The following is a 17,343-nucleotide window of genomic DNA, read 5'->3' on the forward strand; positions in this document are numbered from 1 at the left end:
TTTATTTTTTTTAATATCTTTTTATGAATAAAAAAATTTTAGACACCATATTTGAATGTCAAACCTTATTATGGTTTTCGTAAAATGTGAAAATGAAACGTGGGAAAATAGCGCAGGGGAAGGACAACAGGAGGATCCCCGCCGCATTGCTCGACAAAAGATAGCCAGCCAGCCTTGTTTTTCTCCTACAAAAATAAATGGTCCATTTCGGGCGGCTATTAACACCATAATTTTTTTTCCGATTAATTAAATATTAGCTAGTCATATATCTAAAACTGAAAGCTAAGATGCTTCAATATTTTTTCTTGTTTTATTTTTTATATTATTATTATTATTACTAAAAGAATGGGACCAAGTAAGTTTGACTTTGATCCAGATTAGACCTTCTAGAATTTCAAGATCCTACTCCTTTGGCAACGAATTCATACTAGAAACATGACAGAAAGTTCAACAACTGCTAATATAAAAGTAACAGCCCGACTCCTCTCTCACCATTCACCAAATACCAAGTCTCAACTCTGAATCCTCTATCACTGCTTTCTCTCATCGCATTTCAAAAAAACACAACAAGGCTGCACAAAACCAAACACCCCAAGAAAACAAAAAAATAAAAGAAGAAAATGCCACCGTTTGTAAGTTCTGAAGCAGATGGAGGTGTGCTTAAATGGCAACCCAACATAGTAACCATCGACGTTGGTGGGCAGCTCTTCCAAACGACGAAGCAGACGCTAACTTCAGCAGGTCCCAAAACCTTCTTCTCAAAAATCGCCGAAGCATCATCACCGTACTACGCACCCTTTGTCGACAGAGACCCCGAAATCTTCTCTCTCCTCCTCTCTCTCCTCCGCACCGGCAACCTCCCTTCCAAGGCCAAATCATTCGATCTCCAAGACCTAATCTTGGAATCCCAATTTTATGGCATCGAGAATCTCCTCGTTAATTCTCTCTCAAGCCCCTCCAATTTCGAGCCCTTCAACCTCCACAAATCGCTCTTACTGCCCTTGAACGGAAGGGATTCCCCTTCCACTATCGCCACCACCCGCTACGGTTCCGTCCACGTGGCCCACGGTTCCAAGATCACCACCTTTGACTGGTCCCTCCGCCGAAAATCTACCATCCTCACCCACTTCACAGCCGTGGACTCCCTATTGGCGCTATCTCCATCGTTAGCCGCCGCCGGCGCCACCGATTTTTCCGGCTTGCAGATCCTCGACCTCAATAAGGGACACGTAAGAGAAACCCTAACTTGGGAAAACGTGACGAGATCGGGTTCAACCGTTCAGGCCATTGGTTCCTCGCGGGAGGAACTCTTCGTCAGCTTCGAGTCTTCTCGCCGGAACTCGAACACCATCGTTGTCTACGATCTTCAGAGCCTGAAACCCGTCACTGAGATCGGCCACAACGAGATCTACGGCGCCGATATCGACTCGGCGATCCCGGCGACGAAGCTACAGTGGGTGGAAGGATACAACCTCCTGATGGCGTCCGGGTCCCACAGCGGCCCCTCGGGCGTCTCCGGGAACGTGAGGCTGTGGGACGTGCGGTCAGGGAACGTGGTGTGGGAGCTGCCGGAGAAGGTGGATTGCTTCGCAGACGTGGCAGTTTCTGATCCCTTATCAGTGATCTTCAAGGTCGGGGTGAACTCCGGCGAGGCCTTCTACATTGATCTGCGAAATTTGAGCAGTGGAGGAAACACGAGCAACACGTGGGTGTGTCTCGGTGATAAGAGGAAAGTGACGAATGGGAAGAAGGAAGGGATTGGGTGCAAGGTGGAGACGCAGGGGAACCAAGTGTTCTGCACCAAAGGTGGTGACGTGGAGCTTTGGTCGGAGGTGGTTATGGGGAACAAGAAGGTTGGTGAGAGTGTGTCCGTTGAGGGAGGGAGGATTTTCAAGAAGAACCTCATGGGTAGGGTCCAGGATATGGGTGGTGCTAAAATTACCAATTTAGCCTTCGGTGGTAGCAGGATGTTCCTCACTAAGAGAGACCAACACTTTGTTGAAGTTTGGCAGAGTTCGTCTAGGGAGCTTTGAATTCCTTCATTTCATTCCTTAAATTAATTTGTTTGGGATAGTTCAGAGAATGCTACCAAGTAACTTGTAAATGTAAATGAACACTCCTTTGTACATTTTTTGTTTTAATTGTTTCTCGGAAATGAGGTCAGATTTATTTTATTTTAATTTTAGAAATTTAAGGCAAACACATGGATGGTTAAATTTGTCTTTGTGAGTGTGACAAATCAAAGAAATGAATCCAAATGCATCGATAACAAGATGCGGGATCTCCTAATGCCTTGATTGTTGAAGAAGCATAGGAGGCTAGGATTGTGTTGCTAAGCTAATGTATAGTTGTTTTACAAAGAAAAATATTAGAAAATCAACATGTAATAAAGTAAATTGAAAAAAAAAAAAATTCAATGATACAAAATCTCCTAAGAAAAGGAAAAGTCTATTTTATAAATTTTTAGATTTAGGTGCTGCTTGGAATAAGGTATTTTTTTTTCATAGAATCTCTTAATCCAGCATATAAAAAATTAATCCACAATGAATTTAAATATTTAAAGATTTGAGTTGAGTAGTCGACTAAATTCAAATTGGTTTATAAGGTAATTTGCTTGGACTAGCGGATGAAGTTGAATTAAATATATATGGGCTCATGTTACTATGTTAGTACTTCATTTAGATATAAGATACATTAGTACATGCATGTATGTAAATCGAACCAATTAAATTAGATTTACACTTTTTAATAGTAAATCGAATCCAATCGATTTAGCATGTATATGTTGTAGCATGTATATATTGTATACAAATAGATTTACTATCGAACGCTCTGATTCAGATTATTGACTAATTTTAAAACATAAATGTCAATAAAGAAATACTTCCATTTAAATTAAAATAAAATATAAAAAAATCAAAACGAATAAGAATAGAAATCCAATTTATGTGTTTTAGTTCAAATTCAAAGAAAATTTATGTTTTTATAAACTTATGAATTTAAAACGGAACAACAAACAATTTTTAAAATTTTATTAAAAATTATCATTTGACACATTAGCATCTAAAGAATCATTATCGAAACTTTTGATGCTGAAAAATTTAATATAAAGTATAACCCTCCAAGATAGCATAGGGGTTAAAACTTAGATTTTTTTTAGATTCATAAGTAACAAATAGTTATATAATATAAAAATATTAACTATATTTATATAATATGTGTTCCGAGAGTTACCTGAAACTGTAGGTCGATCTCGGACGAGATTTTCTGTACTGATCGGCGATGACGTGTCCGGCGTGTGGGTGGTGGCCAGAGCAGTCGCGTCCGACTGGTAATGCTGCTGATCCTCTGTCACCGGAGGGTGGTGGTACCTGCAAAGGACTCCGATGCTTAAGTTAGCAAGGGTATTAAGCAGGTTTTTAGTAGAATCAGAGTATGAGTTATACCTGGGTGCTCCAGTGTATTTATAATGGTGAGAAGTGACCTTTTTTAGATAAGATAAGTTAGTTATCTTTATCTTATCTTATCTTTGAGCGAGGTCATCTTATCTTCAAGGGAACCGCCCTTATCTCTATAGGCTTGGGCTACCTTATGATTTGGGTCGTGTTCCTCTATTTGGACCCTTTATTGGGCTTTCCTGGCAATTTGGCCGAGCTCTTTGAGAAGAGGTCGGATGGTCTGACCTGAAGAGGTCGGTCGCTTTGTCGCTAAACATCCCGGATCGGACAGTTCAACCCAGGGTATGAACAGTGCCCCTGCTCGAGCTCGGTTTTTCTTTTGAGGTCGAGTCTTAGTTTTGGGACTTCGATCCTTCTCTGGTGAAGCTGAACTCGAGCATCCGACTTCCTCTCTGTAGAATCTTTTTGAATGCGGAACGTTTTCTTAAGCGCGCGCTTTGGTATTAGCGCTCTGGTCTTGGGAATGTGCGAGGGTTTAATACCCTCATTAATTAATTTTTAATGTCCCGTTTCCCTTGGCTCTTTTATTTTGAACTTTACACACAAAAAACGGTTTCTCTTCTCTGTTTTACTTGTAACTTCCCCCTTTTCTTTCTCACTTTCTGTTTTTGCATTTTCGCATTTCTTCCAGCGACGTTGCTTGGCGATTGTTGGTGCTCTCTTTTAAAGGCGATTCCGGATTCTGTCTTCCATCTTCAACTTCTTTGAAGCTTTCTCCTTTTTCCAGGTTGGTTTTACTTTCTGCTTCTTTACTTCTTTCGTCGCTTTGCCTTCGGTTCTTTGGTAAAGCTTTGATTTTTCGTCTGAATGCATGCTGGAAAGTTTGAACTTTTTCGCGTCGTTATGCCCGATTGTTGCTGTGATGCGTGTTTCTGGCATTTCTCCTGATGATTGAGGTTTTTTAGGGCTTTTCATGTTTTACTGCCTTTTTATTTGATTTTGTAGCTTTCCGGAATAATGGCTTCGTTTGATTCTTTTGAAAAAGGTTGCGTCTTTGATGTCCTCCTGTTTGGTATTTGTTGTTTACTTTTTGATTGAAAAAGGGCTTTTCTTTGCTGAGAATTTTGTTGGGATGTTAGTCTCGTAGATTTTTTTTGAGTCCTTACTCTGTCACTGCCTCTAAAGGATGCCCCTGGACCTTATCTTGGGGTTTTCCTTTTACTTGCTTGTATGCTTGAGTCATGCTCTGCTTATGAGTTGATTTTGACTTTTGCCCGATGTGTTTTTGGTTGGTAATCTATTTTCTTCTTTCTTGCTGTAGGACTAGTTGACCTCATGTCTTCTCGCAAAAATATTGTTGAGACATCTTCCCAAGTCCCTGAGGGCATGGCCGATTGGGTGGATTCTATGGTTCTTCTGTGTGTTTCTTTGGTCGACTCCGAATTTTGTCAGCAGCTTAGGCAATTTCATAGGATTTGTAGTAATGGTAGTGATGAAAAGAATTATGAGCTTGTATCCCCTAACTCTGAAGAAAGGGTTTGCTTTTCTACCCGAGTTGTTGGAGAACGTCCCTTTTTCCATGCATACGACTTCTTTTTTAGTCAAATGAATATTACTCTTCCTTTTACCCCCTTTGAGACCAACCTATTGTGGTCTTGTAACGTAGCTCCATATCAGCTTCACCCCAACTCCTGGGGTTTTATAAAAATCTTTCAATTGCTGTGTCACGAACTAGGTATCCCTGCTTTGCAGTCCCTCTTCTTTTATCTCTTTGTTTTGACAAAGCCTGGGGTGGTTAAGAAGAAGGCCGCCTGGGTTTCTTTCCGAGCTTCCCAGGAGAAGACGGTTTTTTTCATGTTTGATGAATCTTTTCGTGACTTTAAGAATTACTTTTTCAGGGTCCGAGCTGTTGAGGGAGCTCGGCCCTTTTTTCTGGATGAAAATGACGAGCCTACTTTTCTTTTAGAATGGCAAAAGAATGTAATGGTGTCTAAATATACGTGGGAGATGTTAGATGAGGCTGAGAAAGCCTTTGTGACTATGTTGGAAGAAAACTGGGGGCAGCCTCCCTATCTTGATACAAAGAAATTCCTAGGAAATCCCTCTCTTCTCCGAGCTGAGCTGGGTAGTGGTTGATTTCTCTTTTGTCTTTTTGCTTATTTTGTCGAGTTTATTTCTTTTCTCTTCTTTGATTCATAACCTGGTCTTTCGCTGTGATGTTTGTTTGCAGAGATGATTAAAAATAAAGAATCTATGAAGGCCTTTAAGAAGGCGAGGAAAGCTACTGCAGTTCAGAACATCTCGGCCAAGATGGCCGAGGAGGGGTCTTCTCAGGTTCAGTCGAAGCCATCTGTACCGAGCTCTCCTGGACCGAGGAGGATAATTCCTACTCCTCGGGTTTATTTGGTTGATCCTCCACAGGCTTCTGTCGTTACCTCTGGTGCTCCTCCACCAAAAAAGAAAAAAACCGCTGAGCCATTTAACCTTGATGGCCCTGATTTTGATGCTGTTGAGTTTGTGGACCAGCAAATTGGTCCTTATGGCACCATTCCTACTGACGATGTTTCTCTCCTTCGCCATTTGGACTTTATTACTCGGAGCAGCGTAAAAATGGCATATATGGGGGCGGCTTTATATCAGACTGCTCAAGATCTTCCCATTCATGCTACAAAGGCTTTTATGGAAGGGGCTAAGTTGGAGTTCGACCGAATGAAGGGTTTGAAGGAGGAACTTGAGGTGAGGGTGACTAAGTTGGAGAAAGAGTTGGAGGGTGAAAAGGCCAGTTCTATTGCCTTGGCGGCTTCTGCGAAGTTGGCTGAAGACACAGCGTTGAAGCACACGGAGAGTTATGTCACGACTTATAGGGAGATGATGCGTCTCAAGGATGATTTAGAGTCTGTCCGAGTTGATTACGCCGAGCTCCAGGGTCACCTTGTAGGTAGTGTAACTACTGCTTATGAGAACCTGAAGGAGCAGGTCCGGGTTCTTGCACCCGAGCTCGACCTAACTCTCTTAAGCTTGGATAACGTCGTAAAGGACGGTAAGATTATCCCTGATAACCCTGATGATGATGATGTCAACCCTCCTTTAGTACCTGCCTCCAAAGCTTCCGTTGTGCCTACTTCTTTAGCTCCTTCATCTGAGGCTGGTCATCCTGAGTCAGAGCCTGATTGTCAAATCTTGAACCGGGATGATGAAACCGTGGATGCGGTGCTTCTTCAGACTTGCCCTCCTTTACCCCGTGTTGATGCTGCTGAGAAGCCTTCAGATCCTCAATGATTATCTGGATATTTGTGTAGATAGCCCGGCTTGTGGGCTTTGAACCTTTTATATGTTGTAATTGGTAGCTCTGACTTTTGATACTCTCTTAGTTGCTTGTTTAGCAACTTTATTTTGAAAAACAAAGTGGTTTCTCAAGCTCTTGGGGCTGATTTTGGTAGCCTCTTGAGTTTGTTATTATTATAACTTGTGTTTTTTGTAACATATCTGTCTGCATCTGTCTTGGTATCTTTTTAGGTTTTTTGGGAGTGTTGGAACTTTGTTGTTCGACCTCTTTGGATTGCCTTTGTATTTCATACTTGTGGCTTGGTTCCTTTGAGGTTGTGGATGTTTGGATCCACCTTGTATGTTGGCTTCCTCACTTTGGCCTGAAGTTATTTCTAGTAATCCGTTTTGTTTGTTCAGGTCTCTGTTAGGAATTTCCTTTTATAACGTTAAGGTTTTTAGGAGGCCGACTTCGTCATGTCGGTTTCTTCTAAGTTATTTTTAGTAATCCTCTTTCTTGGACCTTGTGCAGGTCTCTTTCAGGGGTTACTTTTATAACTTTGTGTTTTGGGCCGACTTCATCATGTCGGGCCCTTCTAAGTTATTTTAGTAATCCTCTTTTTTGGACCTTGTTCAAGTCTCTTTCAGGGATTACTTTTATAACTTTATGTTTTGGGCCGACTTCATCATGTCGGGCCCTTCTAAGTTATTTTAGTAATCCTCTTTTTTGGACCTTGTTCAGGTCTCTTTCAGGGATTACTTTTATAACTTTATGTTTTGGGCCGACTTTATCATGTCGGGCCCTTCTAAGTTATTTTAGTAATCCTCTTTTTTGGACCTTGCTCAGGTCTCTTTCAGGGATTACTTTTATAACTTTATGTTTTGGGCCGACTTCATCATGTCCGGCCCTTCTAAGTTATTTTAGTAATCCTCTTTTTTGGACTTTGCTCCGGTCTCTTTCAGGGATTACTTTTATAACTTTATGTTTTGGGCCGACTTCATCATGTCGGGCCCTTCTAAGTTATTTTAGTAATCCTCTTTTTCGGACCTTGTTCAGGTCTCTTTCAGGGATTACTTTTATAACTTTATATTTTGGGCCGACTTCATCATGTCGGGCCCTTCTAAGTTATTTTAGTAATCCTCTTTTTTGGACCTTGCTCAGGTCTCTTTCAGGGATTACTTTTATAACTTTATGTTTTGGGCCGACTTCATCATGTCGGGCCCTTCTAAGTTATTTTAGTAATCCTCTTTTTTGGACCTTGCTCCGGTCTCTTTCAGGGATTACTTTTATAACTTTATGTTTTGGACCGACTTCATCATGTCGGGCCCTTCTAATTACTTTAGTAATCCTCTTTTATAGGGCTGGCCAGACCTCTTTCCAGGGATTTACTTTTTATAACTTTGGTTTGTGACTGATCCGACTTCTTTACGTCAGCCAGTCTTTAAGTTATTTTTTAGCAATCCATTTTATTAAGACCTCGTCAAGTCCTTTCTATGGATCACTTTCGATAACTTCTTGCATTAATCTGTTTTCATCTTTGCCGATTTTGTAGAAATTGGGTTTAATCCCCGTTTGGTCGACCTTTTGATGAATTTGGTTTTTGTCTTTGCTGGTCTTTATCGTGTTCGTGCATTGAATTTGGTTTTCACTTTCTGCCGATATGTGGATTTATAATCGGACAATGAGCATTTCAGATTAATGCGTCTTGAGAATTTGTAGAAGATCTAAACAAATTTTATTCAAAAGAAAATGCAGATATATACATGTGGGAGTTTTATCCCTCTAAGTCGGGCAATTTGTAGCTCTTTGGCTTGGCACCTCATTAAAAAACCTTTTCAGAAAAAAGAGTGCGCCTTATCCTAAGATAATTTATCACCCCCTAACTAGAGTACCTTCTCAGGTTGCAGGCGTGCCACGACCTAGGGAGCTCTCGCCCTTCGAGTTCGGACAGTCTGTAGTAGCCCTTTCCAAGTACTTCTATGACTCGGTAGGGTCCTTTTCAGTTTGCTGCCAGCTTTCCTTCTCCAGGTCGAGTTGTTCCGATATCATTTCGGATTAGGATGAGGTCGTTCTCGGAAAAATTTTGTGGCACTATCTTTTGATTGTATCTCGAAGCCATTCGACATTTTAATGCCTCTTCTCTGATTCGAGCTCTTTCTTGGATTTCCGAAAGTAGGTCGAGTTCTTCCCTTTGAAGTTGGGAGTTGGCTTCTTCATTATAGTGGATCACTCTGGGCGACCCTTCTTCAATCTCCACTGGGATCATTGCCTCCATTCCATAAGCTAATCGGAAGGGTGATTCCTTTGTGGTGGAATATGGCGTTGTTCGGTATGTCCATAGGACTTGTGGAAGCTCTTCAGCCCAGGCTCCCTTTGCATCCTGTAATCTCCATTTTAGCCCAACCAATATGACTTTGTTGGCAGCTTTGGCTTCTCCATTGGCCTGGGGATGTTCTATGGAGGTGAATTGGTGTTTTATGTTCAAGTCGGCCACTAACTTTCTAAAGCCTGCATCTGTGAATTGGGTGCCATTGTTTGTGGTGATGAAGTATAGAACCCCAAACCTTGTGACAATGTTTATATATAGGAATTTTCGACTTCTTTGAGCAGTGGCGTTAGCTAGAGGTTCTGCCTCAATCCATTTTGTAAAGTAGTCTACCCCTACTATGAGGAATTTGACTTGTCCTGTTCCCTGAGGGAAAGATCCGAGCAGGTCGAGTCCCCATTTTGCGAATGGCCAGGGCGAGGTTACGCTGATGATCTCCTCTGGCGGGGCGATGTAAAAGTTGGCATTGATGAGCGGATATTTTATACGCTTTTTGGGGTTAATTTCATATAGTTTTGAGTATGTTCTAGTTAGTTTTTAGTTTATTTCCATTAGTTTTTAGGAAAAATTCATATTTCTGGACTTTACTATGAGTTTGGTGTTTTTCTGTAATTTCAGGTATTTTTCTGGCTGAAATTGAAGGAGCTGAGCAAAAATCTGATTCAGGCTGAAAAAGGACTGCTGATGCTGTTGGATTCTGACCTCCCTACACTCAAAGTGGATTTTCTGGAGCTACAGAACTCGAAATGGCGTGCTTCCAATTGCGTTGGAAAGTCATGTTTATGACATGGTGGACACGTCTTTACGAACTCTGTGGCTTTCTTTTGTAGAGTTGGCCAATAAAATCCTGCCCGGAGTACTTTTTTGGTAAGTGCCTGCGCTCCGAGATGATTGCCACAGATGCCACTGTGTACTTCTTCTAAAACTTCCTTTGTGTTGGAAGTCGGTACACATTTTAACAATGGTATTGAAATTCCCCTTTTGTATAGAGTATTGTTTATGATAGTGTAGTATTGTGCCTCCCTTTTTAGCCTCTTTGCCTCCTTCTCATCTGTGGGGAGTGTTTCTGTTTTGAGGTAGTTAATTATGGAAGTCATCCATCCTTGATCCAGGCTTGTTATGGCTAGGACTTTTTCTTCTTCCGAGATTGACGGGTTCTGCAGCATTTCCTGGATGAGGCTTCTATTCTTGCCTCCTGGTTTAGTGCTGGCTAATTTTGAGAGTGCATCAGCTCAGGCATTTTGTTCTCGAGGTATGTGGCAGACCTCATATTCCCCGAGTTGTCCGAGCTGTTCCCTGGTTTTGTCCAAGTATTTTTTCATGGTGAGATCTTTGGCTTGGTAGCTCCCTGCTATTTGTGAAGTGACCACCTGTGAGTCACTGAAGATGATGAGCTTTTGAGCTCCGACCTCTTTAGCCAACTTCAAACCAGCTAGTAGTGCTTCATATTCAGTTTGGTTGTTTGAGGCAGGGAACCCGAATTTGAGGGAAAGTTCGATTTGGATTCCCTGATCGCTTTCAATTATCACACCCGCGCCGCTTCCAGTTTTGTTTGAGGAACTGTCTACATAGAGATTCCATTCTGTAGGGATTTCTGAGGTATCTGTAAATTCTGCAATGAAGTCAGCCAAATATTAGGATTTGATGGCTGTCCGAGCTTCGTATTGAAGGTCGAATTCAGACAACTCGATTGTCCTGCTAAATCTGTTTTCTGCAGAATGCCTTTTATTGGCTTATTGGTCCGAACCCTGATGCTGTAGGCTTGGAAATATGGGCGAAGTTGTCGAGATGTTAATATGAGAGCATAGGCAAATTTTTCTATTTTTTGGTAGTTCAGCTCGGATCCTTGTAGTGCCTTGCTGATGAAGTATACAGGTTGTTGCCCACTGTCGTTTTCTCGGACCAATACTGAGGCTACTGCTCGACTTCCTACTGTGAGGTATAATACAAAGGGTTCTCCTTCTCGTGGCCGAGTTAGGATAGGAGGTTGTCCCAGGAACTTTTTGAAAGCTTGGAGGGCCTGTTCGCACTCTGTTGTCCATTTGAACCTCTTTCCTTTCCTGAGAGTAGCATAGAAGGGGAGAGATCTTATTGCTGATCTCGCTAGAAATCTGGACAAGGCTGCCAATCTTCCATTGAGCTGTTGTACCTCTTTGACGCAAGTCGGGCTCTTCATATCGAGTATGGCCTGGCATTTATCCGGGTTTGCCTCAATTCCTCTTTGTGTAAGCATAAAACCCAAGAATTTGCCAGCTTCTACTGCGAAGGTGAATTTTGCAGGATTAAGTTGCATGCCATGTCTTCTTATAGTGTCGAAAACTTGGGTGAGGTCGGACAGTAACATCTCTTCACTTTGTGTCTTTATTAACATGTCGTCCACATAGACTTCCATGATTTTTTTGATGTGATCCATAAAGACCTTATTCATTAATCTCTGGTAAGTGGCTCCTGCATTTTTAAGTCCAAAAGGCATGACGATGTAGCAGTAGTTTGCTTTTGGGGTTAAGAATGAAATATTTTCTTGGTCGGGTGGGTACATTGGGATTTGATTGTATCCCGAATATGCGTCCATAAACGAGAGGTATTTGTATCTGGAGGAGGCATCCACCAGAGCGTCGATACTTGGGTGTAGATAAGGATCTTTTGGGCAGGATTTGTTGAGATCAGTGTAGTCGGTGCACATCCACCACTTCCCATTTGATTTTTTCACCAAGACGACGTTAGCTAGCCATAGTGGGTACTTGACTTCTCTTATGAATCCTGCCTCCAGTAGAGCTTGTACCTGGTCTTCCACAGCTTGGGATCGTTCTGGTCCGAGCTTTCTACGTCTCTGTTGTACTGGCCGAGATCCTGGGTAGACTACTAGCTTGTGGCACATTAATTCAGGGTCTATGCTTGGCATGTCCACAGCCTTCCATGCAAAGATGTTGATGTTATCTCGTAAGAACTGTACGAGTGATTCTTTTTTATCTCCTTTTAGGATTGTACCGATATTGGTTGTTTTGTCCGGAATATCTCCGATCTGGACTTTTTCTACTTCTCCTTCGGGTTGTGGGCGGAGTTCTTCCCGCCTCTAAACTCCACCAAGCTCGATGATGTGGAATTCTTCTCCTCTACCTCTGAGGTTTAGACTTTCGTTGTAACAGCGGCGTGCTGTCTTCTGGTCTGCTTTTATTGTAGCTATTCCTTCTGTAGTTGGGAACTTCATGCATAGATGTGGAGTCGAGACTACAGCGCTGAGCTGATTTAAGGTTGTCCGACCTATTAAGGCATTGTAGGCTGAACTCACGTCGACCACGATGTAGTCTATCTTGAGTGTTCTTGACTGGTTTCCTTTTCCGAAGGTCGTGTGTAATGGGATGTATCCAAGTGGCTGAACTAGAGTGTCTCCCAGTCCGAACAGGCTGTTCGGATATGCTTTGAGTTCTTTTTCTTCCAGGCCAAGTTTGTCGAAGGCAGTTTTGAACAAGATGTCGGCGGAGCTTCCTTGGTCTACCAGTGTGCGGTGGAGATTTGCGTTTGCCAGTATAATAGTGATGACCATGGGATCGTCGTGTCCTGAGATGATGCCGGATGCATCCTCTTTGGTAAAAGTAATTGTGGGGATGTCGAGTGCTTCCTTCTTTCCCTCGACATGATATACTTCTTTAAGATATCTTTTGCGAGATGATTTAGAGATTTTTCCTCCCGTAAATCCTCCGTGTATCATGTGGACGTGTCTCTCTGGTGTACAAGGTGATTGCTCAGTTCGTCCGACATCTTCGTCCTTTTTCCTTTTTCTTTGCTCATCGTCTCGGGTGGCTATGTATCGACCTAATTTCCCCTCTCTTACTAGTTTTTCTATGACGTTCTTTAAGTCAAAGCATTCGTTGGTGGAATACCCACGGATTCGATGATATTCACAATATTCAGTCCGATTTCCTCCTTCTTTTTTGCCTTTGAGTGGTCGAGCTGGGGGTATTTTTTCAGTATGGCACACTTCTCTGTAGACATCCACAAGGGACACCCGAAGAGGGGTGTAATTGTGATATTTTTTATTTTTTCCCCATGTTGATCTTCTTTCTTTTTGGATTCTTTATCTTTATCTCGGGAGGAGTAGTTGAATCCGGATTTTGAGGTCTCTCCTAGTCGAGAGGTTTCCTCTATGTTGATGTACTTCTCTGCTCGTTCTTGCACTTCGTTCAGAGATGTGGGGTATTTTTTCGATATAGATTGGCTAAAAGGTCCTTCTCGTAATCCATTGATGAGACCCATAATGGCGGCCTCTGTTGGTAGGCTTTGTATGTCCAGACATGCTTTGTTGAATCTTTTTATGTAGCTGCGGAGACTTTCCCGATCTCCTTGTTTGATTCCTAATAGACTTGGGGCGTGCTTAGCCTTATCTTTTTGGATGGAGAATCTGGCCAGGAACTTCTTGGCTAAGTCATCGAAGCTTGAGATGGACCTAGGTGGTAGATTGTCGAACCATCTAATTGCTATCTTTGTTAAAGTAGTTGGGAAGACTTTGCAGCGAACTGCATCTGAGGCGTCGATGAGGTACATTCTACTTCTAAAGTTACTGAGATGATGGCCAGGATCTACTGTGCCATCGTATAAAGTCATGTCGGAAAGTTTGAAGTCCTTTGGGATTTTGGTCCTCATAATCTCTTTGGTGAATGGGTCTTGGTCCTTACGGGAGTCGTCTTCGTGACCGGATCGAGTAGTCTTGGTCTTGAGATCTGCTTCGAGTTTTAGGAGCTTGTCCTCTAACTCGCGGCGTCATCTAACTCCCCTTCGTTGGTCTCTCTCAGCTTCTCGTTGATGCTCCACCTCTTTTTCGAGTTGCTTTAAGCGGTCTTGAAGTGCCTCCATGGCTCCCACATTTGGTGAATCGTTGTTTTTGTTAGGTTGAGGGGTATCTTTTGGTGTAGTATCCGCGTTCTTGTGCGGTGTTCTATCTTCTAGATCCGAATCGTGGTCGTTGTCATGGTCGTCTGCCATGGTGGTGGGATGACTTCCAGATTCCCCGGCAATGGCGCCAATGTTCCGAGGGTCACCTAAAACTGTAGATCGATCTCAGACGAGATCTTCTGTACTGATCGGTGATGACGTGTCTGGCGTGTGGGTGGTGGCCGGAGCAGTCGCGTCCGACTGGTAATGCTGCTGATCCTCTGTCATCGGAGGGTGGTGGTACCTGCAAGGGACTCCGATGCTTAAGTTAGCAAGGGTATTAAGCAGATTTTTAGTAGAATCAGAATATGAGTTATACCTGGGTGCTCCAGTGTATTTATAATGGTGAGAAGTGACCTTTTTTAGATAAGATAAGTTAGTTATCTTTATTTTATCTTATCTTTGAGCGAGGTCATCTTATCTTCAAGGGAACCGCCCTTATCTCTATAGGCTTGGGCTGCCTTATGATTTGGGTCATGTTCCTCTATTTGGGCCCTTTATTGGGCTTTCTTGGCAATTTGGCCGAGCTCTTTGAGAAGAGGTCGGATGGTCTGACCTGAAGAGGTCGGTCGCTTTGTCGCTAAACATCCCGGATCAGACAGTTCGACACAGGGTATGAACAATATGTAATCTAAAAATAATATATTTAAAGTTTTAATTACATATTGTATAAATATAGTTGGTTATTTTATCATGTATAACTATCTGTTACTTTTGATTATGAAAAAAAATTCAAGTTTTAACCCCTTTTTCATCTTGAAGGGTTATACTTTATATTAACTTTTTCAACATCAAAAGTCCTGGTAATGATTCTTTAGATGCTAATGAGTCAAATGATGATTTTTAATGAATTTTTAAAAATAGTTTATTATTCCGTTTTAAGTTCATAAATTTATAAAAATGTAGATTTTTTGGAATTTGAACTAAAATATAAAATTGGATTTCTATTCTTATTTGTTTTGATTTTTTGATATTTTATTTGAATCTAAATGGGGTTATTTTTTATTGATATTTATATTTTAAAGTTAATATAATTAACTTAAAAGTAATAAATGTGACTAAAACCCCAAAGTGGTCCCTGAGATTGGGCGAGTTATCCATAATCGTCATTGACTTTTAAAATTCCCTAATAGTATCCCTCACATTAAGCTTCGGGACCCATAGTTGTCCTACGACCCTTTCCGGTGCACAGTCAGCAAATAGAGTAATGATCTGGCACCTCCCATGCCATGCTGGAGCCAGCAACGGCTAGCTGACGTGGCAAATCTTAATTTTCTACCCAATGTGGTCCTGATCCCATTAAAACCCTAAAAGCTAAGAATGATTATTATCTGTAGTATCTCTTCTTCCCTTCTCCTTCATCCCATAATTGTGGTCCACCATTGTGATTTAGTGGAGATTTCATTAATACTCTGAAGCAATGTTTGGAGGTGAAGGGCAAGCCAGTGATTATTCAGCTAAGCATAAATGCCCTTTATCTCAATCTACTCATTCTATTGATATAATATATAATGCTAAAAATACAAGGAAAAAAAAATCTTGGACAAATGATAAATATTAATAAGTGAATTTCACCCATAATTTTCAAACATGCAATCCAGACCACTGTGCTAGATTGATAATAGGAACAGAAGAATAATTAATACCTGGTTCTTCCTCCTACCAAGTGGGTGATTAAACTTGCAATTGAATCCAAATTTGCAAGTTCCAGTTTTAAGATAGAAAGCACAATCTTCAGCATCAGGCCTCAGTGGATATTGCTGTTGAACTCTACCACTGCTTCTATCTTTCTTCTTCTCCACTTCTTCATCACCTTCAACTTCAACTTCATCATCACCATTACCATCACCATCAACATCAAAATCTCCACTTACCTTAGCAACCTCACTTTCTTTCACATTCGCATTCCAGCCATAACCCTCATCATCATCCCAACCATCATTATTATCACTCCCTTGTGCTTCACCTGTTTCTGGGGGCACAACCACCTTCACCACCCAATTCCTCACCACCATATTCTCCACTACCAGCTACAAAGTCCGAATCTTTCTTCTCATTTTCAGCTACCCTTTCATCCTCATCCTTCAAATCCAACTTCTTGTGGAACTCGGCACCAAGTTCATCACGAGTTTCATCCTGCAATCCCAAATTTTCACTGAGATCTGGCTCTGACAGGTTGATTTTATTATGTGGAAAACACCTTTGCACATGTCAATGGAATCTCCGTTAAATCACAATGGTGGACTACAATTATGGGATGAAGGAGAAGGGAAGAAGAGATACTACATATAATAATCATTCTTAGCTTTTAGGGTTTTAATGAGATCAGGACCATATTGGGTAGAAAATTAAGATTTGCCACGTCAGCTAGCCGTTGCTGGCTCCAGCATGGCATGGGAGGTGCCAGATCATTACTCCGTTTGCTGACTGTGCGCCAAAAAGGGTCGCAGGACAACTATGGGTCCCGGAGCTGAATGTGAGGGATACTATTAGGGAATTTTAAAAGTCAAGGACGATTATGGGTAACTCGCCCAATCTCAAGGACCATTTTAGGATTTTAGTCAATAAATGTCAATAATCTGTATCAATACTAAATTGAATCAACCTGATTCGATTTACTATACATGTGCTGTTCAGTAATAAATCGAATTAATTATATTCGATTTATATATATACGATGTATTAGTAATAAATAGAATTTAGTTGATTCAATTTACTATTAGGACAACATATACATGCTAAATCGAATTGCTTCGATTTATTACTAAAAAGTGTAAATCGATTCTAATTTATTCGATTTACATAGAATTATTTATGACATATTTATAGCAAAAATTAAAATAAAAAATTGACGTAATTTTAAAGTCGAAATAATTTATTAGTGTGTTTTACCTAATAATTAATTTAATAACTAATTTTTTTGTATATACGTAATATAATTGTTACTTCAATTACTAGCCAAGTAGACTAGTCAATTTTTGTTCCCAATACTCTAACATTTCTATCAAATGCCCTTTAAATTCCTTTGCCAGTTTTATACACAAACTATATTTAGCAGTAGAATATGACATTTGATACATATTGCATAACCTTTTTAATTCATTAATGTACAAGCCTATGTAATGGCGTTCATACCTTAATAATTGTCTTTTATATATCTCATTTTATTCTGTATCCGATTTTCATCCTTTTACTACATATTAAAAATAATGTCAGAATCTTTAATGGCAAATCACCATTGTTGTAAATAGGGCAAAATTTTTTGGTTGGATTTCTCCTTGGGTGTATGAATTATTGAATTATGTGAACTACTACAACACACTATCTACATTCTACACAAAAGTGGTTAGAAAAGATGTTACATTTTTGACAATGAAAGAAAAAGAAAAAAAAGATATGTGAAAAAAAAAAAAATTAACTATTAA

General features: G+C 40.9%; 2 protein-coding genes across 2 annotated transcripts; one reads left to right on the forward strand and one right to left on the reverse strand.

Moving 5' to 3' along the window:
• LOC107630779 (BTB/POZ domain-containing protein At5g41330) lies at positions 394–2,180 on the forward strand. Its single transcript, XM_016334009.2, has one exon. It carries the CDS (start codon positions 621–623, stop codon positions 2,031–2,033), a length of 1,413 nt encoding a protein of 470 aa, XP_016189495.1. The 5' UTR covers positions 394–620; the 3' UTR covers positions 2,034–2,180.
• LOC110269499 (zinc finger CCCH domain-containing protein 43-like) lies at positions 8,280–16,081 on the reverse strand. Its single transcript, XM_021117369.1, has 4 exons — positions 15,545–16,081; positions 14,446–14,451; positions 9,221–9,230; positions 8,280–8,315 (listed from the first exon to the last, which is right to left on the reverse strand). Exons 1-4 carry the CDS (start codon positions 15,931–15,933, stop codon positions 8,280–8,282), a joined length of 441 nt encoding a protein of 146 aa, XP_020973028.1. The 5' UTR covers positions 15,934–16,081.

This window comes from Arachis ipaensis, chromosome B03 (assembly GCF_000816755.2).
Source record: "Arachis ipaensis cultivar K30076 chromosome B03, Araip1.1, whole genome shotgun sequence".
Classification (NCBI taxonomy): domain Eukaryota; kingdom Viridiplantae; phylum Streptophyta; class Magnoliopsida; order Fabales; family Fabaceae; genus Arachis; species Arachis ipaensis.

What these genes read in the sequence shown, in the direction of transcription:
- LOC110269499 (XM_021117369.1), bottom strand. Translation starts at nt 15,933, where the DNA reads ATGGTGGTGAGGAATTGGGTGGTGAAGGTGGTTGTGCCCCCAGAAACA.
- LOC107630779 (XM_016334009.2), top strand. Translation starts at nt 621, where the DNA reads ATGCCACCGTTTGTAAGTTCTGAAGCAGATGGAGGTGTGCTTAAATGG.